Source organism: Neoarius graeffei, chromosome 28 (genome assembly GCF_027579695.1).
Source record: "Neoarius graeffei isolate fNeoGra1 chromosome 28, fNeoGra1.pri, whole genome shotgun sequence".
NCBI classification, from domain to species: domain Eukaryota; kingdom Metazoa; phylum Chordata; class Actinopteri; order Siluriformes; family Ariidae; genus Neoarius; species Neoarius graeffei.
This window is the reverse complement of record NC_083596.1, coordinates 9,330,549-9,357,097: the sequence shown is the minus strand read 5'-3', so window position 1 is coordinate 9,357,097 and position 26,549 is coordinate 9,330,549. Positions and strand designations below refer to the sequence as shown.

The 26,549-nt window shown below is 39.8% G+C and overlaps 3 protein-coding genes across 5 annotated transcripts; 2 read left to right on the top strand and 1 right to left on the bottom strand.

The window, feature by feature from the left end:
- Window positions 1-3,495: 3,495 nt before the first annotated feature.
- On the top strand, window positions 3,496-7,805 carry rnf224 (ring finger protein 224). The gene is made up of 2 exons (XM_060912567.1): window positions 3,496-3,705; window positions 7,395-7,805. Exons 1-2 carry the CDS (start codon window positions 3,496-3,498, stop codon window positions 7,674-7,676), a joined length of 492 nt encoding a protein of 163 aa, XP_060768550.1. The 3' UTR covers window positions 7,677-7,805.
- Window positions 7,806-8,265: 460 nt separating this feature from the next.
- prpf4 (PRP4 pre-mRNA processing factor 4 homolog (yeast)) lies at window positions 8,266-21,200 on the bottom strand. Of its 2 annotated transcripts, none has more exons than XM_060912228.1 (14): window positions 21,043-21,200; window positions 20,664-20,871; window positions 18,505-18,691; window positions 18,326-18,413; window positions 18,163-18,242; window positions 15,885-15,978; window positions 15,693-15,787; window positions 15,553-15,611; window positions 15,335-15,458; window positions 13,657-13,746; window positions 13,453-13,575; window positions 12,849-12,956; window positions 12,633-12,751; window positions 8,266-8,735 (listed from the first exon to the last, which is right to left on the bottom strand). In XM_060912228.1, the coding sequence occupies exons 2-14, from the start codon at window positions 20,824-20,826 to the stop codon at window positions 8,542-8,544; spliced, it is 1,524 nt and encodes a 507-aa protein (XP_060768211.1). In that variant the 5' UTR covers window positions 20,827-20,871; window positions 21,043-21,200; the 3' UTR covers window positions 8,266-8,541. The 2 variants fall into 2 exon arrangements, with proteins under 2 accessions (XP_060768211.1, XP_060768212.1); XM_060912229.1 differs by having other exon boundaries at window positions 20,664-20,850.
- A 3,748-nt stretch (window positions 21,201-24,948) lies between these two features.
- Window positions 24,949-26,321, top strand: cdc26 (cell division cycle 26 homolog). 2 transcript variants are annotated; one of them, XM_060912231.1, is made up of 3 exons: window positions 24,949-25,009; window positions 25,351-25,487; window positions 25,926-26,321. In XM_060912231.1, exons 2-3 carry the CDS (start codon window positions 25,407-25,409, stop codon window positions 26,103-26,105), a joined length of 261 nt encoding a protein of 86 aa, XP_060768214.1. In that variant the 5' UTR covers window positions 24,949-25,009; window positions 25,351-25,406; the 3' UTR covers window positions 26,106-26,321. The 2 variants fall into 2 exon arrangements, with proteins under 2 accessions (XP_060768214.1, XP_060768213.1); XM_060912230.1 differs by lacking the exon at window positions 24,949-25,009 and adding an exon at window positions 25,028-25,203.
- The last annotated feature ends 228 nt before the right edge of the window (window positions 26,322-26,549 follow it).

Genomic DNA, 26,549 nt, shown 5'->3' with positions numbered 1-26,549 from the left:
TGTTGCCTGAGATGGCATATTTTTGAACAGTTAAATACATATTTCTTAGATTCAATCTTTAAAATGGTTTAAAATAAAGTTTTGTTTATTTCCAGGGGGAAAATATTTGATGCATTTCTACAATCTAGAGCATTATGGCATTAAAATTTTGGAGGCAGTTATAGACAAAGTGTGGACAGAAGTTTTTAGAGAATATATACTGCTCCCATTGTAAGAAATGTAAACAGTCATAATTTCCTCAGAATGGAGCGCAGCCTGGATGTCCATCGGCAATGAAGGTCAAATTTCTGGGTCTCTATTGTGATGGATGTAAGGTGATAGAGCTTCAGTCTTCCATTTTCCTTCCTGACCAAACTGATCTCCAGTCAGATATCCACGCACATGTTTTAGTCTTAAAGGGAATGAAGTGAGCGTCAGACCTGATCTCGGAGCAGAGCAATTAACAGAGACAACAGCATTTATAGCCACATTGCTGTAACATGAGCTGGCTTTTCACCTACTTTAGAAAGGTGATACATAAGACAGCAGACATGTGTTACTCTCTTGCCAGCTGATATTGGATCAGGTTTTAGGTCTTTCCCTAACCATGGTGATTACATGCACAGTAGTGGGTTTGTTCTATTCCAGTGTAATATGAAATTCATGTAATGATAATGTAGCTCATGGAATCATGTAAAATAATAATAATAAAATAGTAATAAAGTATTACTCTGCTTTTCAAACAAACCCAACTATAACAGACTCAAATCTGTGTTTGTGTGTATCTGAGTGTATACGCGTTCATGTGTGTAAGGTGCAGGTGCACAATGACAGGTGGGCTTTAAATATTAAAGAGTGAAGAAGCACACAGTTTGTCCTTGATGCTAAAGACTCTAAAGTGGTTCGAACAGATGACAACGACAGAGCCAGGTAAAATAATAGTGACTTTACTGCGGGTGTTTGTTTGTAAGCATTCATATGTCTTCAGATGATCGTAACATGATGGCGACTCCTGAGGAAAGCAAGACGAGATGATTGATATTGGAAACTAAACTTGTGTCCGTGCTGACATGCACGGCTCTGTGACATTGGCCCTGGAATTACAAACAATCTTTACATCCTGAGAGGTAAGACCAAACGCTCTTTTGGTGTTTTTTTTTTCAATCAAGTTTTATAATGTTATAAAGCATGATCCACATGATCCATTTTTCATGAGGTTTTATAATGAGTGAGTTTATAATTCATAATGCAGAACAAGATGACCGTTATTATCCACTATCATGGTTCTATATTAACATCCAAGGTTGAGTACATATGAAGATTAGTGTTTCTAATGCTAATGTTGACATAGGCTAATTGTGTGCTAATGGGTAAAATGTTTACCAGGGTTTATTGAAACTACAACTGGAATTATGTTTTTAGTAAAATGACACAAAACTCACACTCCAGAATGGAATGAAATCCAAAATAGAATTGTAAAACACTGTGACGCAAAGTCACCAAAAAAAAAAAAGTTTTAGGTTTTGCACTGACGATGGTCTGACCAAAAATTTACTATTATATTTTTGTAACTTTATATCCTAAGTTACAAAATCTGAGTTTAATAGGGCAAGGTTACAAAAAAAAGGTCAGATTGTTATCAAGTCTATGTCCAATTAACTTCAGTATTTTGTATTTTGCAGCACTGTTTTGGATTTTATTCAGTTTTGGTGTGTTTTTGGTGGAGTTTTTGATATTACTTTGGACTTAGCACCCATTTAGTTCATTTCAATAAACTGTAGCTATAGAAAATTTGTATTTGTCCTCATACAAGAATAGTGAAATTTGGTTTTTTCTGAGTAGTGTAGAAATGTCCTAAAATACACAAAACCTGACATACAAATATAGTATGGACAAACGTACAGCAGCTTATTAGAAGTATTAATGAACAGTTGAAAGTACAGTAGTGTAGGTCAATAAATTCGAGGGTGGTCAGGTTCCATCATGTCAACTGCCATACAGTACCTTGTTGTACATGTGGTAAGATCAAAGATGAAAAGAGTACATATATTATACACTGGTTAGCCATAACATTAAAACCACTGACAAGTGAAGAAGTGAATGACATTGATTATCTCAATACAATGGCACCTGTGAAAGGGTGGGATATACTGTATTAGGCAGCAAGAGAACAGTCAGTTCCTGAAGTTGATGTGCTGGAAGGAGGAAAAACGGGCAAGCGTAAGGATCTGAGCAACTTTGACAAGGGCAAAATTGTGATGGCTAGATGACTGGGTCTGAGCATCTCCAAAATGGCACATCTTGTGGGGTGTTCCTGGTATGCAGTGCTTAGTATCTACCAAAAGTGGTCCAGGGAAGAATAACTGATGAACTGGCGACAGAGTCATGGGTGTCAAAGGCTCACTGATTTGCATGGGGCACGAAGGCTAGCCCACATGATCCAATCCCGCAGAAAAACGACTGTAGCACAAACTGCTGAAAAAGTTAATGCTGGCTAAAACAGAAAAGTGGCAAATCACAATCTGGCCCTGGTCAAAGTCGCTCAGATCTTTACACTTGCCCATTTTTCCTGCTTCCAACACATCAACTTCAAGAACTGACTGTTCTCTTGCTGCCTAATATATCCCGCCCCTTGAGAGGTGCCACTGTAATAAGATAATGTTATTCACTTCACCTGCCAGTGGTCATAATGTTATAGCTGATCAGTGTACATACTCTTTCAGTGAAGGGTCTAGAATTTGCTACAAGTTTCAACCAGTAGCTTTGAACTTGCTATCTGAAGTTAGACTTATTCAGGGTCCAAAATGAACTTATTGGTCCAATGGCGGGCGGCACGGTGGTGTAGTGGTTAGCGCTGTTGCCTCACAGCAAGAAGGTCCGGGTTCAAGCCCCGCGGCCGATGAGGGCCTTTCTGTGCGGAGTTTGCATGTTCTCCCCGTGTCCGCGTGGGTTTCCTCCGGGTGCTCCGGTTTCCCCCACAGTCCAAAGACATGCAGGTTAGGTTAACTGGTGACTCTAAATTGACCGTAGGTGTGAATGTGAGTGTGAATGGTTGTCTGTGTCTACGTGTCAGCCCTGTGATGACCTGGCGACTTGTCCAGGGTGTACCCCGCCTTTCGCCCGTAGTCAGCTGGGATAGGCTCCAGCTTGCCTGCGACCCTGTAGAACAGGATAAAGCGGCTAGAGATAATGAGATGAGATGAGTCTTAGGCACTATTTTTTATACAAACTTTGTTATGGATTTTCTACATTTTTGAGTCAGTATTCAACATTTTAGATTTCCAAACATGTAGAAATATTCAATTTCATTATTTTTTCTATACAGTACACCTACAAAGTGACCCACATGCTTTTACCTGGTACATAAAATGAAAACAGCCATTGCGTGTGAGATTTGGTGAACTAACCCCAAATCCATAAAGCAGAACAGTTTTTATTATTAGTAAGAGCTCATTTAGTCTGTATGGATGGAGCAGTCAGCTTTCAGTCATGAACATAAGCGTTTCCTTCAGCAGGATGATGGAGGACGTAGTCGCCATGTCAGAGACTCCAGCTGAGGATGATGAGGTCATAGCAGCCCAGTCCTCTCGAGACAGTCGAAAGCTTGATTGCATTATCTGTTACAGCGCCTACAACCTGGTAGAGAGGCTTCCACGGAAGCTCTACTGCGGCCATACGTTCTGTCAGGACTGCCTGAGACGGCTGGATACAGTGATCAATGAGCAGGTGGGTATCCAAGAAGTATTTTGCAAAGGAAGACCATGTCTTTCATCTTTGAGGAAAAGTACAGAAGAGACGGAGGGTAGGTTGGGGGTGCAGAAACTTCACTAGTCGAGAAAAAAACAAATGGGAATTTAACTAGGAAACAGTATTTTGAATGATAATGAAAACAGTAATGGTGCAAAAATGCAACAGCAGTGCTGGCAGTAGTTCTGGCTGCAAGGTTTATATTAATGTGCTCATTTTAATACATTATTATGAAGTTTTCTGTGAAGAGAAGTTAACATTTGTGGAAGGAGTTTTTGAGAAGGGAAAGTCTTCAGGATAAAGGGCTTTCTGGTTTCTTGGGAACATGAAAAGCTACACTGTTTTCCTTATTAATTGAGAGAGAGATTTGTAGCTGCTGTAGCATGTGTGATAAGAACTAACTTTTTTCATGACATTAAAAGTAACCGTAAATGGATAAAATAATGTTTAAGTTTATTATTAGCTCATCTGGCCAACAAGTGATGAGTTTATGCCATCAAGTGTTGTCTGTCGTCTATCTGGCATTGTCCACATTTCACGAAAATCACTTCTCTCTCAATTCTTCACGGATTTTTTTTTTTTTTTTGGCAGGAATGTTGGTCTGCATATACGTAGCTTCTACCCAAATTTGCATAACGGCAATTAATAATGAAGATATGGAATAATTAAGCCCTAATGAACAGTTTTCACACAAATTGATTCTTCTCCCTCAATTCTTCACCGATTTTGATTCTTTCTGGCATGAAGGTAGGGGGACCTAGGGTGTATATAACTTCTATCCAGATTTGATTCATTACAATTATTAAGTTATGGACTAATTAAGCCTTAATGAGTAGTTCAACAAAAATCGCTTCTTTTCGGTCAATTCCTCACCGTTTTGGATTCTTTTTGGCAAATAGGTCGGTATTCCTAGGGTGTACAGTGGGGCAAAAAAGTATTTAGTCAGTCACCAATTGTGCAAGTTCTCCCACTTAAAAAGATGAGAGAGGCCTGTAACTTTCATCATAGGTATACCTCAACTATGAGAGACAAAATGAGAAAAAAAAAATCCAGAAAATCACATTGTCTGATTTTTAAAGAATTTATTTGCAAATTATGGTGGAAAATAAGTATTTGGTCAATAACAAAAGTTCATCTCAATACTTTGTTATATACCCTTTGTTGGCAATGACAGAGGTCAAACGTTTTCTGTAAGTCTTCACAAGGTTTTCACACACTGTTGCTGGTATTTTGGCCCATTCCTCCATGCAGATCTCCTCTAGAGCAGTGATGTTTTGGGGCTGTCGCTGGGCAATACGGACTTTCAACTCCCTCCAAAGATTTTCTATGGGGTTGAGATCTGGAGACTGGCTAGGCTACTCCAGGACCTTGAAATGCTTCTTACGAAGCCACTCCTTCGTTGCCCGGGCGGTGTGTTTGGGATCATTGTCATGCTGAAAGACCCAGCCACGTTTCATCTTCAATGCCCTTGCTGACGGAAGGAGGTTTTCACTCAAAATCTCACGATACATGGCCCCATTCATTCTTTCCTTTACACGGATCAGTCGTCCTGGTCCTTTTGCAGAAAAACAGCCCCAAAGCATGATGTTTCCACCCCCATGCTTCACAGTACGTATGGCGTTCTTTGGATGCAACTCAGCATTCTTTCTCCTCCAAACACCACAAGTTGAGTTTTTACCAAAAAGTTCTATTTTGGTTTCATCTGACCATATGACATTCTCCCAATCCTCTTCTGGATCATCCGAATGCTCTCTAGCAAACTTCAGACAGGCCTGGACATGTACTGGCTTCAGCAGGAGGACACGTCTGGCACTGCAGGATTTGAGTCCCTGGCGGCGTAGTGTGTTACTGATGGTAGCCTTTGTTACTTTGGTCCCAGCTGTCTGCAGGTCATTCACTAGGTCCCCCCGTGTGGTTCTGGGATTTTTGTTCACCGTTCTTGTGATCATTTTGACCCCACGGGGTGAGGTCTTGCGTGGAGCCCCAGATCGAGGGAGATTATCAGTGGTCTTGTATGTCTTCCATTTTCTAATAATTGCTCCCACAGTTGATTTCTTCACACCAAGCTGCTTACCTATTGCAGATTCAGTCTTCCCAGCCTGGTGCAGGTCTACAATTTTGTTTCTGGTGTCCTTTGACAGCTCTTTGGTCTTGGCCATAGTGGAGTTTGGAGTGTGACTGTTTGAGGTTGTGGACAGGTGTCTTTTATACTGATAACGAGTTCAAACGGGTGCCATTAATACAGGTAACGAGTGGAGGACAGAGGAGCCTCTTAAAGAAGTTGTTACAGGTCTGTGAGAGCCAGAAATCTTGCTTGTTTGTAGGTGACCAAATACTTATTTTACCGAGGAATTTACCAATTAATTCATTAAAAATCCTACAATGTGATTTCCTGGATTCTTTCCCTCCATTCTGTCTCTCATAGTTGAAGTGTACCTATGATGAAAATTACAGGCCTCTCTCATCTTTTTAAGTGGGAGAACTTGCACAATTGGTGGCTGACTAAATACTTTTTTGCCCCACTGTATATAACTTCCAGCATTTATTGCGCAAGGTGGCCCACTTTAGATCATTCCTTCTGGACTAGACGGGGCTGGAGTGAGATACGCCGTCACTGACGGTCTCGTTAATATTATAACTGTAGTATGCATACATTTTTATAATTTCATGTTTACATTTATTTTACTTTATCTTAATTATATTCTCATTTCTTATGCATATTTTGTGCTTTGTCTTTAATCTACACTGCTGAACACCTAATTTCTCTATAGTGTTATGTTATTTTATTTAAAAAATTATGAACAACACATTACTGCAGCAAAAGAGAACTAAAACACTTGGGGGGGACAGTGTCATTGGAAAATAACTAACATGGGAAAACATCACACCACCTCCTCATTGAATATTTTCTTACAAGATCACACCTCTGTGTATTACTTATTAATTTTTTTTCTTATGACACAATTCCTTACATACTTATATACATTTTTTATGTTTTAAAATAAGATGCAGATTTAAGGAACTTGTTAAGGCTGTTGAACTTAAAACAAATTTAAATTTTCTTTCTATTTTAGTTTATAATTTTAAGAGGAGGACTGAGAGATATCCAGCATAGAAGAATGGTCTAAGTTCTTTTCTTATCTCAGGCTAGGAAATTTTCTTATATCTTTTATATTTAGTATTATAAGTTTAACAATAACATTTTTTAATATTAGTAGAGGGCGGCACGGTGGTGTAGTGGTTAGCGCTGTCGCCTCACAGCAAGAAGGTCCGGGTTCGAGCCCCGGGGCCGGCGAGGGCCTTTCTGTGCGGAGTTTGCATGTTCTCCCCGTGGGTTTCCTCCGGGTGCTCCGGTTTCCCCCACAGTCCAAAGACATGCAGGTTAGGTTAACTGGTGACTCTAAATTGAGCGTAGGTGTGAATGTGAGTGTGAATGGTTGTCTGTGTCTATGTGTCAGCCCTGTGATGACCTGGCGACTTGTCCAGGGTGTACCCCGCCTTTCGCCCGTAGTCAGCTGGGATAGGCTCCAGCTTGCCTGCGACCCTGTAGAAGGATAAAGCGGCTAGAGATAATGAGATGAGATGAGACAATGCAATCTTAATGTTTTGAAAAACTGGACAATCTATTCACTAAAGTGTTTAATCCATCATATCTTTCCACCATATAGTTATGGATCCCTTGTCCTCAGTGTCGTCAGAACACTCCTGTACCTCGAGGAGGTGCCGTTGGGCTGGACCTGGACCTGGCTGCGTTTTTGGGTGTCAAAGCTGAGGCAGAGAACCAGCGAAGCAGCTCGCAGAAAGCCCCTCTGGAGACCAAGTTATCATTTGTGAAGCAGCCAATCACAGATCAGCCTCCATCTGCTTGGCCCAACATGGCACTGACTGAGCCGCGCTTCCACACGAGTCCCTGCTGTAGACACTGCCGGTTCTGCTGCTGGTGGTGTTAGAACCACAAGGACATATTGTATGTGCACATGACAACTGCAGATCTTGAAAACTTATGAAGACATCCTAAATGGAAGCTGGGTTCCTCATCACGGAAACATCTTCACTAATGATAATTACATGTAAACATTTTGAGAGAACATGAGGGCAAGGAAGAGACATCAAATCAGACTCGATTTAATGTTAATTGTTTTTGAAAAAGGCAAGTTTGGTAAAAGAAAAAAAAAATGTACAAAGAAGCTAAAGAGATATTTAATGTATTTTAATTATTTATTTTACTTTAATGTAACCAAGAGTTATTTATTTTTAAAACTGATTTTGAATACTGAGACAGAACATTGAGAAAGTTAACTCTAGAATCCTGAAGGATTTTTGCTCACATTCTGTGCTTGCGTTTCTTTATAATAAGAGAAGGTTCTGTTTAGAAACCCCGTAGGAACCTAAGAACTCTAAATTATCCGCTTTGGGAGCCCTTTTACTCAGACAAATTAGCGGTTATAAACAGTGTCTGCAAGATGTGCTCAATCATGTGGCATCGAATTACTCTGAAACACAACACCTCAACAAGTACGAGACAAGATTAAAGACGCGTGACTGTATTAATGTTTTTAATAATAAAAACACAAAAAGGTCAATGGAAGGACACAATAACCTGAATAAATTTTGCAAAATAAGTTCAAATTCTGAACGAATATCTATGTGCTGGATTAAAAAAAGGGGGGAGGGCAGAAAAGAAAAAAAAAATCTGGGCCTCTATCATAAAAACCAAAATGACTTAAGGATTCAGAAACTCGAGCAGCAGGCTGTTTTTCCCCATCCAGGAGTCATGAACTTATCAAAACCACCCCGAATTACACTCCATCATCCTCAATCAGCCACCCAGAGCTTGAAGGTGCGGTCATACGAGCAGGTCGCAATGAGCTGTCCATCAGGAGACATGTCCAGTCCCATCACTTTGCCCTCATGTCCTGCCAGAGTCTTCAGAGGAGACCATCCAGGGTGAGTCCACACTTTAGCCATGTTGTCGTATGCACCCGTTAGCAAGAAATGACCATCTGTAGCTGGAGGACAAAGAGGAAAAAGGTATGAGCAGGGAGAACTCGATACCAACAGTATTGACAGGGATGCCTGTTTCTATAAATTAATATACTTCAAACATGAGACCTTGACCTTAAACCTGTATAGATCAAAATCTAAAATCAGGTCATCCTCTGGCTACAATGACGCTTCCATATAAATCCTTCAAACATTCACCCACTCGTTAGTGAGATATCACGTTACCAAGAATCTCGCACAGGCTCACGGACAACCCGAAAAAAACAAAAATGATCACGTCATATTGATTGATTTTTCTCCCAATATGGCCAGCAATTTCTTAAAGGGATAGTTCGGGATTTTTGACATGAATCTGTATGGCATCCCCATCAATAGTGTCGTGCAAACACACTGACTTACCCCTGACAGCATCCTGTGAGTCCAGTTCTTGTCCAGTTTTGGTCCAGACGAAAGTAGTCCAGCAAGTTTGTTGGGGTCACGAAAGTAAAACGTTTTTCGTCTTAAAACAGTATGTGTTCAAAAGAGTGATATATTTGCATCACAAAACCGTTGCCAAATAAAAAGTCAGACCTCGAAATCGCTTGGCACTATTTTCTCTCCCTTCTTATCACTGCGCGCTGCCGCCAGGTGACAGCCACGGCTGTTTCATTCATTGTTTACTAGTGATGGGAATTTCGGCTCTTTTTCGGGAGCCGGCTCTTTTGGCTCTTCTTACTATAAGGAGCCGGCTCTTTCGGCTCCCAAACGGCTCCTGAGATTTTATTTTTGATTTAAAGGAGTACGCCACCCCCAAATGAAATTGAGTCAGTCCCTGCAGTCCCTAGAGTTGGATGAGTGAGCCAAAGCGTTTTGTAGCCGACCCAGCCATTGTCCTGATCTATAAACGCCCAGGTTAGCTTAGCTTAGTCGCTGGCATGTCCAGCTAGCATTGTCGTTGCAAAAGTGAATTAAATAACTCAAGATTTTTTATAATTATTTCTCATGACTTGTACATTCACATCGAGTACACATATCAATGCAAATTAACACGAAGGGATTTACTAGACCAATTTATATCTGGAACTATTTTCAGCCACAGCACAGGCAAAGCACCGCTGCAGGCGCAAAGACACCGCGCAGCGCCTGAAAACGGGTGCGCAGCGCCTGAAAACCCGTTTTCAGGCGCTGCGCGGTGTCTTTGCGCCTTCCTTTTCCTACCTATTCCTTTAATTGCTGCAATTAACTAGTTAATTCTGATTCTATTTCTCCTCTCAGTTATAATCTGTCCTGCTTTTGAAAAGATCCTCTCTGGGGGGACAGATGCTGCCACTATACACATCCTCCGTGCCATCACGTGTGTAAGCCGTGGACAGAGTGCAGCCTTGGTCTCCCACCAGCTTAGTGGGTCTGCGTTTCGCTGTCACCTGGCGGCAGCGTGCAGTGATAAGAAGGGAGAGAAAATAGTGCCAAGCGATTGCGAGGTCTGACTTTTTATTTGGCAACGGTTTTGTGATGCAAATACATCACTCTTTTGAACACATACTGTTTTGAGACGAAAAACGTTTTACTTTCGTGACCCCAACAAACTTGCCGGACTACTTTCGTCTGGACCAAAACTGAACAAGAACTGGACTCACAGGATGCTGTCAGGGGTAAGTCAGTGTGTTTGCACGACACTATTGATGGGGATGCCATACAGATTCATGTCAAAAATCCCGAACTATCCCTTTAAAATCCAAAACGACGCCCTGTTCGCTAGATAGTTCCCTGTTTTATACTATACCACAGCGCTGTTGAAATCTTCAATTTGATTGGTCAGAAGGTGATTAAATGTCTCCAAGAGCGGCTCTGACTGTACCTCAGGCAGCTGAGTTTATATGGCAACCTTTTCTGTAAAGAGACATTTATTTAGCAGGTTTGGAAGGAGTCTCCAGTGTCAGCACTTTGTAACAGCCATCGGTTTTCTGATACGGGAGTTTAAAGGGGAACAGAGGGCAATATATAGAGTAAATATAACAATAAAACACACATTAACGAACCTTATTCAAGACTTACAAAAGTTTTTTGTTCTAAGGTTGGAAAGTTAGTGTTTTGAAAGTAGCTCGAGCAAACTATTTCCGCAGTTTGAACAGCCCGCCATGATATTAATTTTATCCAATCAGAATGCACGTTCATTTTCTCTGCGTAACACTCATGACGTATGTATGTGCCCAGTTGTGTTGGCTCATTGAGGTTGGGAATAGCACGTGTGAAATACCTGTTTCTGCCTCTTTCGACGATTTCGCAAGTCCACGGGTGGCGCCTATCTCATTGCAGCAAATAAATTCTGCTGGACTCGTGAGCAACTCCACGTTACATTTTCCGCACGAGCACCACGCCGTGTCACCTGCACGCAGACACTCTGCCCCACGCTCACCACGCCCATGGTCAGCATCAGTCTCATCCTCACCGTCATCCGAGCTTTCTTCTCTTATTTCATCACCGGAGTCGAGAGTACCTCTCCTAGGTTCAAACTGGTACTCTTCTAAGCCATAGCCTGCTTGCAGTGTGTCTTGCGGGATCTCTTCGTATGATTCGACAGAGCTGTCGCTTTCACTTGATGCGCCCGACGCCACGATTACACGCTTCTCTCCTCTATTTCGGAGAGTTCCGCTAGTGCAGTGGGTAGCGCTGACGTCACGGTCTTTTAAAAATGGCGACTCTTGTGCGGTTTAGCATATAAAGTATTATATTTACAATTACCAAGATATTTTGTTGTTTTCTAGTATATAAATTTGATAGAATACTTAAGAATACGTTACTTTGTCACATCAGCAACTGTATATATTATATTTGGTACCCCTTTAAATTCTTCAGGATACAGAATTTTGTGGTTTCTCAGTAACAGACATGCGGCATTTTTTACCTGATTAAAATGTATTTTTTTATTTGTTATGACCATTATCAATATTTGTGACAGCGTATTAGGGACATTGTAGGTTAAAATAAAATAAAAGAAGCTGACACAGGGGTAATATTCCGAGGGTGGGGGGGGAGACCCCCCCCACACACACACACACCCCTCAGGATTTCCAAAATTAAACATATAAGAAAAAACTTGGATAATCTATGAGACTGTCAAGTCATAAATTAGCAAGGAAAAATAAAAGTCACAAATTTACAAGAAATGAAACTCGGGGGGGGAAAAAGTGGAGGGTTTTTTTTTTGTGTGTGTGTGTCAAGGAACCAGTTCACTTCACTATGCATGGTTGGATCCAAGTCCTCACACCACAGACACCAGAGCTGAGAATTATAGGAAAAGCAGCATTTCCCCCTTGACTGCACCATTTAAAAAAAAAAAAAAAAAAGGGCCGTGCTTTTCAACTACATTTCCCAGAATGCACTGCAGCCAGGACGTATGGGATTATTGTTTTTTCTGGATACAACGGGAGAGGAATGTATGAATCACATAGCTTTGTTTTATCCGTGTCCTTTTTGGTCTTAGCTGTTTATAAATATAGAATTGTGTAGGAGCAGTTTCCCATGACTTTTCAGTGCACGGATTCTTCTCGTTTACCCAAATCTCTGTTACTCTGAAACAGCTGAGGCGAGAGAATTACAGGAAATGCAGTTTCTGTAGTTGATGTGCTTCCTTGACATAAAAAAAGGGTTTTTTCCCTCATAAATGTGATATTTCTCATAAATTTGTGACTTTAATCAGAGAATTTCTGAGTTTTCTTCTCGCAAATTTATGACTTTCTAATCTCAGAGATTTTTCTCAAAAGCTTACAATTTTAATCTCAAATTCTGAGTCCCCCCCAGAATATCAGCCCCCCACCCACCGCCGGCTCTGTAAGTTTTCTCCCTATTTTCTACAATGACCTGGACATGTTGTTGTTAATATTAGAAGGTTATCACGTTCCTTCTACTTTCCAAACACTTACGCTGGAACTTGACAGATGACAGCAGGTTCTGGTGAGCGGGGATGGTGTAAATGCACCTCCTTTTTCGCAGGTCCCACACTTTACACATGTTGTCACCGCTCCCCGTGGCCACGTGAAAGCTGCAACACACACACACACACACACACACTATTCCTTCTGAAACATTTCAAAACGAGAATTCCTGGACAGAGCTGAAATCTCTTGTTTTGTTTTTACCCATTTGGGGAGAAATTGATTGCGTAGACCTCTTTGAGATGACCCTCCAGGAACATGACGCAGCGACCAGTCCTCAGATCCCACACGCGACCAAATGAGTCCAGGCCACTGAAAGTGCAGTGTTTAGAGAAATATAATGAAAATTTCATAGGTGCAGCTATTCTCATCACAATACTGACAATTTTCATAGAATAAAATATATTGCTCTGTAAATGAAGCATGAAAGTCTCAGGAGAAACGACATTTGTCTACTTTCAAGCGATTTCCACTTGATGCTTCATTTTTTGCAGTTTAATTATTAAATATTAGCAAGTGGAAAAATCTTGAATATCTGTGAGACAATGTTCCTCTTTGTGAAGTTATTCAAAACCTATTACTACTACTACTAGTAGTAGAATTAGTAGTAATAATAATAGTATTTCAAGCTTCTAAAAATGTGTTACCTTTAAAAAATATTTAAATTTTTTTTTTACATTCAAAACAATTCCATTTGCTATATAATCATTTTTATAGTTTAATCATCATTTGTGTACTTCAATATTTTTTCAGTAAAGCAATACATCAGTGCTCAATAGAAGAAGAAGACAACGACGACGACTCTCACCCAGTTCCCGCTAAGGAACCATCAGGATGGAAATGCAAATCATGGACACCTTTACTATGACCTTCCTGGTGAAGAATCTCCTCCTGGGCCTCCAGATCCCACAGACGCCACGAGTTATCATAGCTGGAGATGAGGTGAAGAACAGGATTAGCAATACTACATGAGTTTTATCCAGAATTGGTTTAGAATGAGGGATTTCCTCACCATGTCGTGCCGAGAAAGCGACCAGAAGGATGCCACGCTACGCGGGCCACCCTCATGAAGTGACCCTCAATGTCTGCTACAGGCTCATCACTGCAGAGACGAGAGTTAATAAAAGCTTCACTGAAGAAGTGTAACAGCATTTAGGAGAAATGTGTGTGTTGCTCTGAAACCTGGGAAAACCCTGTTTTCTGTACTGTATATCTGAAAACCACAGACATTCCTGAATTGAAATAAACAGTCAATAAGTATATAAATAAATAAGTCCTTTTTTATATATATATAAAATAATTATTTTAACAATCACATATGGGACAACAATAAAGCAGTAAATCACTTCCATACTAGAACTGAGCAATATTAGTGTCTATTTTTTTTTTCAGCGATATTGTGGATCTCAAAGTATAACAAAATTTCAACATTTTTTTTTTAAATGAACTACTTATTTAAATATTTTAAATGCCCCCCCAAACACACTGACTGGAGGCAGTTGATCTGGTTTTAAATTTTTACAGAATCTTTAAAATTGCAAAAATGTTCAAATTTTATTTTCTCCCACCTTTTCAGTGTTCAATGATTAAGGTCGTATTCACACCTACGTTGTTTGGTCCGGACCAAACGACCAAACGAACCAAATTTCCCTTGGTCCGGACCTTTTGGGTTGGTCTGAATACAAACCACCGAACTCTGGTCCGGACCAAACAAGCGGACCGAGACCGAGCTGCAAGGTCGGACTCGGTCCGGACCAAAGGAACCCTGGTGCGGATCTTTTGGAGGTGTGAAAGCAGACCAGACCTAATCCGACAGTTTTGCTTTTTTGTACCTCGGTAGCTTCCGTCGTTTGTCGAGCATTATGGGAAACAGAGTCTTGACACTCCACCGCAAAGTGCAAACACTGTTTCGGTTGTCAAGGGAACCTTATAACAGTCATTCAGACCAGTGGTAGGCTAGACTACAGAGTACAAAAAATGAGTAGGGGGCAAACGTGGGCCGAGGAAGAAATGCGTACCCTTGTGGATATATGGGCAGATGTCCACATATCTGAGCTTTTGGAGAGAACACACAAAAATGCCAACGTGTTTGCTGTATTCAGTGAGAAAATGAAGGAGAAGGGGTTCACGCGCTCCCCAGAACAGCGCTTTGTGCGCGTGTCGTCTCTGACCAATAGCTGAACGACCTCAGGGCGCGTGGCTTTGTTGACAGATTTTGGTCCGCTTACTAAAATGTACAGTGTGAAAGCGAACCGCACCAAAATGAAAAAATAAAAAAAAAACATTTGGTTCGGACCAAAGCAAGTGAACTATCGAACTATCCTGGTCTGAATACACCCTTAGATACTGAATAAAAGTACAGGTTTTCACAGCTTTCTTTTTAAAACACAACTCTACTCCCTCCCCTGCATACTGAGATGCATGTTGTGTATCACAGAAATGTCTAACCATAAGTATCATTCTGTGATATTTGTGTCATATCACCCAACCCTATTCCACGCCTGACATTTTCACTGTATTTTTGAGTCATACCAGTGTACTCTGATGTCAAAATACAGTATTCCTACACAAAATACGTGATTACTGGCAAGTCTGAAACATTCATGATGTTCCAAAGAAAGTTAAAGATAAATGGATTTTCTGATATCCTATGGGTTTTCCGAGAAAATCTCACACATTTAGACACAAACCTGTCTAAACTCCACAGCTTGACCGATCCATCCGCAGCACAGGAGGCCATGTTGACGTCTGACTCGTCAAGAGTGAGTGTGGCTTGTGGATGGAAGCTGACTGCTCCAACATTGGTATTGTGACCTAAAAATAAAATCAATTCAGAAAATGTCCATATTTATCATTAAAAAACAGCTTGTTGGTGTAATTTTAAAGAGAAGACTAGTGAGTCACTTACCTCTTAATGTCCGGACAAGACTACAGTCTGGAATGTTCCAGAGCTTGCACAGACCACTCCTAATTCAGACACAGAACAGTTAATAAACATGAAAATGATGTCAATGATGGTGTAAAAACCTCACAGCAAAGAAAACTCACCATGATGCAGTGACTAACAGTTTGGAGTTCGGGCTGAACTGGCAGTAGGATATCGGACGATCGTCTCCGATCTGACTGCAGAAGTTATTCAGGTTCTGAAGGGTAATGCAGATAATTTAACAACACATCTTTTATTTTAAAAGGAACTGAGATACTGTGCTGCTTTTCTTGAAAATGGTGACATCAGCTCACCCTGAGTGTCTTGTGAAGCTCTTGCTGTCGTACGGTGCGTGTAGATTCGGGAATCTCTCTGTAAACCTGTGCAGCATTCAGCCTTTGTACAGCTCTGGGGAACCCCCCCACACACAAAAGTAGATCCAGTTCAAAATATTGTGTTGACATCAGGTACAAGTCTTTCAGATGAAGATCTGCTTGTTATTTTAACTAAATACACAAAAAACTGATTTCCCACAGTTCTAGAAACTTCGACAGTGTGCCAAGGTTTAATCTGTATGCTTCCATATAAATAAAAATCATAAAATATTTGTTATGGGTTAATTTCTTAATATAACTAAAAGCACTACACTTTTCACTACAACACTACAATATTCTTAATCAAAGGTTTTAAATTAACAAGCCACCCTCATTAAATATAATACATATAAATAGATTTAGATTTTTTAGATTTATTTAACTGATGCTACATCTCCCTTGTGATTTTTTTTTAGTTGAAAAGACAAATAAATTTAATTAACTTATCTTTCGTATTGATAACTAACCCTATGAATTATTAGAATACTTTTTAATGTTATAAAAATGGAACACAGTGAACAGAAATAACATTTAAATGGAACATATATGACAGGGGTCACCAAACTACAGCCCGCGGGCCGACTACGGCCCGCCACCCCCCTTTGACCGGCCCCCAGCCCCTCTGCCCCCCACCACTTGAACCGGCCCTATGAGGCGATCCCCAAAAGTGGTTATGGCCTATTTTTTTTTAAATTGCTTTTTGGCAAATAATAACATGTCTGCATCTTGTATTTTGTTGATTTTATCAATTAAAATTGATATTTAGTTATAAAATGAACTATTCATATTTTCCGAATTTTCGTCATATGTTCGCGATCAAGCAGTGACAGGCAGCGCATGCGCAGAAAACTGTCAGTGTTCAGGACAGCAAAATGGCTAGCGGTCAGCGAAAAGCTGACAGAGAGTGCAGAGTTTTTAAAGAACAGTGGACCACCGATTATTTTTTCGTTCAGTGTAAGGACCGTGCAGTTTGTCTTGTATGTAAAGAAAGTGTGTCGGTTTTCAAAGAATATGATCTGCGTCGTCACTACGAAACCCACCACAAAGAGCATGCTAGTTTGCGAGGGCAAACAAGAGAAGACAGGATTCGGAGGATGAAACGCGGACTGGCTGCACAACAGAATGTATTCCTTCACCAAACCCGGATCAACCAGGCTGCTGTCCGAGCTAGCTATAAGGTAGCTCACCTACTAGCTACCCACGGAAAGCCGTTTACTGATGGGGACTTTGTTAAAGTATGCATGCTTGCTGTGGCCGAGGAGGTGCGTCCCGACAAGGAGTACAAATCAACAAGTACAAATCCAGCTCACCTACATATACTACTGATTTTGATTCCCATTATTCTGTATTATGCTTTAGTTTTGACCTGTAAATGGCCTACTGCTCATTTCATTTTCACCTTGACCTAAAAAATGTTTACTGAACATGCTCAAATGGATAGGCATAAGAGCTGGCTAGTTGATCTATTGCTCATATTATTATAATTTCACTGTTTTTTAAAAATGTATTTATTTTCTAGGCCTATTTATTTGACCTTTATTAAGTGCTGCACACAATTATTAATATTATTAATAATATCAACAGGCCTACCTACAATTTATAATTTTCCACTCACCTTTGCCAGTGTCAATCACCTCAACTAGGCAGATGTTTCTTACCTTGACAGCTTTGATGTTTTTTTTATTAGAAAATAAATAAATGGAATATCTGTGGTATTTCAAATTAAAACAAAGTGTGAAGACTCAATTACTACTTTTGCAAACCACTAGTAAAGATAAACAAATATGTGCCAGGAATCAAGTGTTGATATAGTAGTGGGGGATATAGTAGCGTGGATATAGTAGTATTGATATAGTAGCGTGGGTATAGTAGCGTGGGTATAGTAGTGGGGATGGCTGTGCCAGGCTAGTAATCTCTACTACACAATGAGGCCTGCTGGTGGTCATATTTGTCTGGGTCATACAATTCTATGTTATATAGCTGACCTGACCCCGGCCCCCCATCACAGTCAGGAACGACAATGTGGCCCCAGAGAAAAAAAGGTTGGTGACCCCTGATATATGACAATCATGAGCTATAATTTCATAACATGAACCATCAATGTAAATTTACAAAAAGCTTTTCTAACATTTATCACTATATTTAACACTGAAAACAAGAAAACATGAAACCACAATGCCTGTATTCTTGGTATTTTAACAGAAAGAGCTGTTCTTACTTGGGCAGTGAATATTTGGCCAGCCAGATACGTGCCTCCTTCAGCGTTTCGGGACCCTCGTGGTACCATGTCTGCTGAGACTGAGTGAGAAACAGGACCAAGCTTTAACAACCTGAGGATTCATATTAACGACAACAACCAAAAGAGAACCAAGGCTACATACGTCCTCTTGGGAACGTTTCGCTTTCTCTTCATCCTTTTTCGATTTCTTCAGAGCATCCGGACCCACTACTGACAAAATATTCCTCAACCTATAAAAAAAAAAGACACGTGTTCATTGATTGGTTAAGAGATATGAGCATAGAGTCAAAGAGCAAAAAGGAACAAGAAAAGTAATCTCACCTCTCTCGTCTTTCAGCAGGGCCCTCACCGAACAGTGTGATCGGCTCTCCGAGGGCACGCAGGCACGCTTTGACTTCAGTGTCATCAGTAGACACTGTGATTTGTCGGGCTCTTTTTCTTCGCTCGAATTCAGCCAGTACCTCAGCCTGCCGCTCGCTCGGACGCTCCTCCAGCTCCATGGACTCACCTGGAAATGTTCATCAAGAGTCATTAGTTAAGAAACAAATCACAAAACAACTAGCATGTTTAAAGAGAGTTCAGGGAAAAATAATAAGTCTGAAATCCTATTTAGATGTGATTCAAGTTACATATGAGTTGATGGGGTTCCTGGAGTATCTCCGTTTGTCTGATTCTGTCATGTGATCTTGAACACATGTACGGTTGCCATGTTTTACACTTTACCTGAACTATGATTAAAAATACCTCAGATCATGTATATAGTATGAGTTGACATGATTGTAAAACATTATATCATATTCGGGCGGCACGGTGGTGTAGTGGTTAGCGCTGTAGCCTCACAGCAAGAAGGTCCGGGTTCAAGCCCTGCGGCCAGCGAGGGCCTTTCTGTGTGGAGTTTGCATGTTCTCCCCGTGTCCACGTGGGTTTCCTCCGGGTGCTCCGGTTTCCCCCACAGTCCAAAGACATGCAGGTTAGGTTAACTGGTGACTCTAAATTGACCGTAGGTGTGAATGTGAGTGTGAATGGTTGTCTGTGTCTATGTGTCAGCCCTGTGATGGCCTGGCGACTTGTCCAGGGTGTACCCCGCCTTTCGCCCGTAGTCAGCTGGGATAGGCTCCAGCTTGCCTGCGACCCTGTAGAACAGGATAAAGTGGCTAGAGATAATGAGATGAGATATCATATTCGACTTTTTGTTAAGTATGAACTTAGACACCAAGAAGAGCTCAAACCAACTGAAAACTAACCTACTGACCAAAGGACAGGCAACACTTAATCGCATGTAGCTTACTAATTATTAAACTTAACTTGTGAGAACACAAAACAAGCAGTTACAATAAAAAAGTCAAAGCAATTTTTTTTTGCACTGAAGAGATGAGCTGTGTGATGTCTGTGTAGAATTACAGCATCATTTTATCCTGGTCCATCTTTAGACAGAGAACATAAGTTCATGTTTCCATCATGTCAGTAGTGCAATTTACATAAGGGTTGTTTTACAATCAGGGTACAAAGTTTGTGTCACAGGGGTCCAAAATTCAAATTGATTCAAACTGGTTCTTGTACCAGTTTTTAAGTGAAGGACAAGTTAAAGAACAGATTTCAGGTAATTTTTTGACGTGTGTGTATGGTAGTTTTGTGTAATCTGCTATAAGATAAAGAAGATTAAGTGGAGCTTTAAGCAGGGCTGGGAGAAACAAATGAAGTGATTCTCGGAGAGGACATTTTTTCTGACAATTCAGAATCCACTACTTCCATAGCGCTTTTAAATATAAGGCTGTAAGCTTTGTGTTAGTTGTCTCTAATATTTATGTCCCAATATCTTGACCACATTTTAGGATGAAAATCATCATTTTAGATGTGTTATTTTATATTGAAAAATTAGCTGTCTCGGAGAGGACTTTTTTTTTTACACAATTACATACTAATTTGATCAAAATAGTCCGAAAACTTACTGGCATTCAACATTAAAACTTAACTACTGTATGTTTCCAATGATATGGAACCAAATATTTGTTTTATGGTATAAAGAATGATTTAAGTGCATCCCTTTTGGAGCTACCTGTGGTCGAAAAAGCACCTTTTCTAAATGACACGAGTAATTTTGCTAAATATGACATATATTGCCATACATTCACCAAAAAAAACGTTATCACCAAATTTTTTTTTTGCATGGTAAATAGAGCTATCACAGAGCTACAATAAACAACCAAGTTTATTTAGTCAAGCCTTTTGATATTGAAGATAACTAAGTGCTAAATGTGATTTTTAGCTTGTGTACCCTGATTGTAAAACAACCCATAATGTATTATACACAGATGATTTTTTTTTAAGTATTATCTCCAGAATTTATACAAGAACTTGAGATCCTGTGCTTAATCCAGAAAACTTATCCCATCCCAGTAAAGAAATCAACACCTCAAAATGAGAAGACTGTTTTCATAAAGCTTCCCTTTCACTGCCATGTCATTCAGTGGGATACTCACCACTGGAGATGTTAATATTCCCAGCCTCAATTCCAGCCTTAATGGCATCTTTTCCAGATGAAATGGCTCCCTCACGGCCAAGTCGCTCCTTTTCTTTTTCTTCAATACTACCATAGAAGATTCGAGCTTTTTTCACCAAAGGGGCTTCGTCCTCATCCGACATGACTGAAATGCCACAGCTGCTTTACTAAAGTCAAAAGAAATTAACCTGAAGCAAAAAAGAGCAACGTTTTTGAAGAAAGACTTGCCAAGTAGAAGTTGGTAGAATTATAAATACATGAACTCTCTCATTTCCTCTTATACGCGCGCATTCAAAACAAATGACAGAAATGTGTTTCTTTAAAAAATGTAGAAAGAAGTGCAAATAGTTCCAACTTACCACTGAACTAAAGACAGAACGACCCTGGAAGATAGGCTAACTTCTCTACAAATTTTTCTATATACCTATTACAAGTATACCTTCATTAAAAGTTGGAATACTTTAAATTAATTCATTTAGTGAGCTAACTGTTAACGCACGACAAAACCGCCGCCATTTTGTGTCGCACAAGAAATACGTCACGAGCATTTCTGTCGCGGTGATGGCGTCTAATAGTGAAAACATAAAAATATAATACTTTGCACAATTTGTCAGCTAGTCCCACAAGATTTATATAATTTATTTTCGTCTTGTCCCCACTCCTGTACGTTTATTTCGCAGTATATTGATTCTGAATTTTCCCTTACCCATTGATAATGTATTGTTTGGCTTTTTTTTTTTTTTACTCTTCTACCAAAACAAATCACCAATCTGATTTTATTATTTGAAAAAAAAAATCACATATTCATAAATGTAAGTTCTGTAATTATAAACCTTCTATCTTAGTTTTTGAAAACGAAATCAATGCATTATGTCAATAGGAACGCTGTTAAAACCTTGAATGTATGTTCCCTGTTGAACATTTTTGTAAGCTGATTTATGAGTTTTGTCAGTTTTCTGATCCCCTGGCATTATCTGTTTAGCCTTTGTATTTAAAAAAAAATGTTTATGATACTGTTTGTTCATAAAAAGTTTTTTTTTTTTAATTCACAGTGAAACCATTTCCTGGAACGATTTAAAAACTGTTCAATGTAAAACAATCCCCTTAACTCTGTATATTGGTGCATGTTTTAATTTGTTTATAAATTCTATTTTGTCTTTTTTTTATTTTTCATGTTTTTTTTTCCAAACTATACTTAACGTAATATATTTATAAATTGATATCTGTGGTATTTAAAAAAAACAATGACATTAATAATAATAATCTCATCTCATCTCATTATCTCTAGCCGCTTTATCCTTCTACAGGGTCGCAGGCAAGCTGGAGCCTATCCCAGCTGACTACGGGCGAAAGGCGGGGTACACCCTGGACAAGTCGCCAGGTCATCACAGGGCTGACACATAGATACAGACAACCATTCACACTCACATTCACACCTACGGTCAATTTAGAGTCACCAGTTAACCTAACCTGCATGTCTTTGGACTGTGGGGGAAACCGGAGCACCCGGAGGAAACCCACGCGGACACGGGGAGAACATGCAAACTCCACACAGAAAGGCCCTCGCCGGCCCCGGGGCTCGAACCCAGGACCTTCTTGCTGTGAGGCGACAGCGCTAACCACTACACCACCGTGCCGCCCAATAATAATAATAATAATAATAATAATAATAATAATAATCTGTGATACAAATGAATATGTTTTTGCAAGCCCTATACCTTAATTAAAAAACATATAAAAAGGAATCATTTCGACTGTCATGAATGAGTGACCTGTCAGAAATAGGGGTACAGTAGGGGTCCATTATTTCTGTTCCCCAAGGTGCAGTCTATAGTAATGTACCTCCTAGGGCTTATTATTGGACCTCAAGGTAACTATATGTGTACCTTTTTAGGGATATATATATATATATATATATATATATATATATATATATATATATATATATCACACAAGAAACTATCTCATCCGTTTGCACATCACACTACAAACATTTGCATTGCTGCTGTATCTGCTGCTATTGCTCATTTGCACTACTGTTCATATACACCTCATAAGCTACTCTTCTAAGCATCTCCTTCGTTAGATATTGTACTGTATTTGCACTACTGCTATTTTGTACATTGATTTTAGAGTGTATTTTTATCTATATTATCTATATATATTGTTTTTCTTATTTTTTTTGGTAATATTTATCTGTTTTTACAAGTAAGGTGAGAGAGAAACGGCATTTCAATTGTCCTGGAATTTGTGAATTGACAATAAAATTCATCTCATCTCATCTCATTATCTCTAGCCGCTTTATCCTTCTACAGGGTCGCAGGCAAGCTGGAGCCTATCCCAGCTGACTATGGGCGAAAGGCGGGGTATACACCCTGGACAAGTCGCCAGGTCATCACAGGGCTGACACATAGACACAGACAACCATTCACACTCACATTCACACCTACGGTCAATTTAGGGTCACCAGTTAACCTAACCTGCATGTCTTTGGACTGTGGGGGAAACCGGAGCACCCGGAGGAAACCCACGCGGACACGGGGAGAACATGCAAACTCCACACAGAAAGGCCCTCACCGGCCCCGGGGCTCGAACCCAGGACCTTCTTGCTGTGAGGCGACAGCGCTAACCACTACACCACCGTGCCGCCCGGACAATAAAATTGACAATAAAAAATATTTGAATCTTTGGATCTTGAATATATTTTGAATATATTAATATTAACTTTGAAACTAAAAAGCTCCTAGTGTCTGCTCTCATCCAGAGCCATTTTGATTATGCCAGCGCATCTTGGTACACTGGCCTTACTCAGAAGCACAAGAACAGGCTGCAGTGTACCCAGAACAAAATCATTCGGTATCTTTTGAATGCACCAGCTAGAACCCATATTGGGGCACAGGAATTTGAACAGGTCCGTATGCTGCCAGTTGAGCTAAGAGTCCATCAACTAAAGTTAAATATGGTCCATAGCATCATCCATCATCAGGCACCAGACTATCTCAATGATAATTTTATCAATATTAACCAGGTTCACAATATCAATACCAGATCCAGTAACAATGCTCTGCTCGTTCCACATGTAAAATCATTTGGAAAAACATCATTTTATTACTCAGCAATCAAAATTTGGAATCAACTCCCCAACAATATTAAAAGTATTCAGAACAAGTCCAGTTTCAAACTGTCAGTGAAGAATCACCTTTTTAATGGTCTTAGACAGCAAGAAAATAACACTTTTTTATTTTACTAATTTTTTAAATTATTATTTTATTATTATTATGGGCGGCACGGTGGTGTAGTGGTTAGCGCTGTCGCCTCACAGCAAGAAGGTCCTGGGTTCGAGCCCCGGGGCCGGCGAGGGCCTTTCTGTGTGGAGTTTGCATGTTCTCCCCGTGTCCGCGTGGGTTTCCTCCGGGTGCTCCGGTTTCCCCCACAGTCCAAAGACATGCAGGTTAGGTTAACTGGTGACTCTAAATTGACCGTAGGTGTGAATGTGAGTGTGAATGGTTGTCTGTGTCTATGTGTCAGCCCTGTGATGACCTGGCGACTTGTCCAGGGTGTACCCCGCCTTTCGCCCGTAGTCAGCTGGGATAGGCTCCAGCTTGCCTGCGACCCTGTAGAAGGATAAAGCGGCTAGAGATGATGAGATTATTATTATTATTATTATTATTATTGTGGTTATTATTATTATTATTATTATTATTATTATTATTATTATTTTCACCATTTACATAGTACAGTGAGTCAATATTAAGTCAAATCATAACGTTGTCATTGCTGTTTTATGTGTTTTAATGGGACCACAATGGAAATAAGTGCTTGCGCTTTCTTGTGTAATCCTGATTTTAATGTATTTTGTACTTCATTTTACATTGTGATCGAATCAAATCAAATTCCTTTTTTTTTTTTTTGCCCTAAAAAGGTAAACATAGTTACCTCGAGGTCCAATAATAAGCCCTAGGAGGTACATTACTTTTTATATATATTTTTTTAAATTAAGGTATAGGTCTTGCAAAAAATATTAATTTGTATCACAGATTATTATTATTATTATTATTATTATTATTATTATTATTTCTGTCATTATATATATGTGTGTGTGTGTGTGTGTGTGTGTGTGTGTGTGTGTGTTACCAAGCAGTATATAAAGGATACTGCCTCAGTGACAAGTCATTGTACCCCTAAAGGTATAATAATGTACTTTATTTTCTGAGAGTATGACCTGTTTATGTTCACAATTTTGTCCGGAAGTTTACAAAACAAGAAACTACATTTCCCAGAAATCCAGTGTAAACTTCCGGTTGAGGAAACAACCGCTAATCTGGGGTGTGTGTGCGCAAAAATGCAAGATGTTTATAACATTATATTAGATATATTAATCAACTGAAATATTTTAATTTGTTTCAGAACATTGGTATTTCTACTTCTACTATTGTTTTTTTTATGGTCAACACAGAGCTACATGTACAGTTAAAGCTGGAGAGCTAAGCTAAGCTAGCTAACTTGCTATGTCACAAACGGCACGTTGGAGTTGTTCTTATTCAGATGATGTGCTTTAATTATTCTGCTTCAAATAACACAATTACGACTGGACAAGGTAAAGCTGTGTTCCGTAATATTACTGTAACGTTAGTAATGATTTCCCCTCCTGATATTTGTATTTATAGGAGTTATGGGCTGTATTTCGTCATTTTAATATTTATCAAGTCGCCAAAACAAAACAATGCTTCGCCGAAAACCAACTCGTCTGGAGCTGAAGCTGGATGATACCGAGGAATTTGAGAGTGTGAAGAAAGAGCTGGAGGTTTGTGTTTGCTTTCTTGCATAGTATTATTACTGTATTGTTTTTAAAATGCACTCTAGTTCCTCATCCTGAAGAAATGTCGTACATAGTACTAAATAACCTGAACTAGATTTGAAGTTTCATGTTCCTACTATATCTGTCTGCTTGGGGTTTCATCTGGGTTTTCCAGTTTCCTCCCACCTTTGAAAAGAATGCTGGTAGGTCGATTGGCAACTCTAAACTGACCCTTATGTCTATATGTGCGTGCCTCACATACTGTTTTTGTGATAGACTCCGTATCCTGACCAGGACAAAGTGTTTACGAAATGAATGACGACTACACATGGTTCACGAAATCTGCATGATTTGCACAGAGTAACAGACCTGTCACAGATGAACATGGCAGCTGCCACCCCTATGGCCTTTACTCATAATGACACTCTTATTTGCTTCTTGCAGAGCAGAAAGAAACAACGAGATGAAGTGGACGTGGTTGGAGTTACACCGAGTGAGATGAGCAGCTCTGTCGGAGGTTCTGATGGGAAAACCAGAGAGCAAACCATACACGAGCGAATCGGGTACAAACCTCACCCAAAGTCAAACACACTTCCATCTTTCTTTGGGAACCTCCAGTTTTGAGCAATTAATGACCCCAGTAAAATGACAGTGACCTTCAACACTGAAAGTTTTGCACTGATGTCATTTTGACTGGGAACTGTTTTTAGCGTTCATCCAAACCGAAGAGGATGGAACCCAGAGACACTCCACGCTGAAGTTTTCACATGGAAAACTGTTCTTAATATGTGTTTTGTAATCAGAGCTATAATTATTATAAATAAAAGGAATGTACATACATCATTGCCTCATATAGCTTCTTGGGAACAGGAATTAATGTGGTCTTGACTGAGAAATGATTACTGACGTGGTTATTAAAGACAGGTGTGTGACCTCTAGCTTCAGGAATCCATGATACAGTATATAGTACTAGTCAAAAGTTTGGACACACTTGCTCATTACTATGAGCGTGTCCAAACATTTGACTGGTACTTATATGCACCCCTTGTAAGGATTAGGGGGGGAAAA

Excerpts from the sequence above, each read along its gene's own strand:
- rnf224 (XM_060912567.1), top strand. The coding sequence starts at position 3,496 with ATGATGGAGGACGTAGTCGCCATGTCAGAGACTCCAGCTGAGGATGAT. Across the intron at positions 3,706-7,394 it reads ATACAGTGATCAATGAGCAG|TTATGGATCCCTTGTCCTCA; the intron begins GTGGGTATCCAA and ends TCCACCATATAG.
- prpf4 (XM_060912228.1), bottom strand. The coding sequence starts at position 20,826 with ATGTCGGATGAGGACGAAGCCCCTTTGGTGAAAAAAGCTCGAATCTTC. Across the intron at positions 18,414-18,504 it reads CCTGCTGAAAGACGAGAGAG|GTTGAGGAATATTTTGTCAG; the intron begins GTGAGATTACTT and ends TTTTTTTTATAG. Across the intron at positions 13,747-15,334 it reads AAGCTGTGGAGTTTAGACAG|TGATGAGCCTGTAGCAGACA; the intron begins GTTTGTGTCTAA and ends TCGTCTCTGCAG.
- cdc26 (XM_060912231.1), top strand. The coding sequence starts at position 25,407 with ATGCTTCGCCGAAAACCAACTCGTCTGGAGCTGAAGCTGGATGATACC. Across the intron at positions 25,488-25,925 it reads GTGTGAAGAAAGAGCTGGAG|AGCAGAAAGAAACAACGAGA; the intron begins GTTTGTGTTTGC and ends TGCTTCTTGCAG.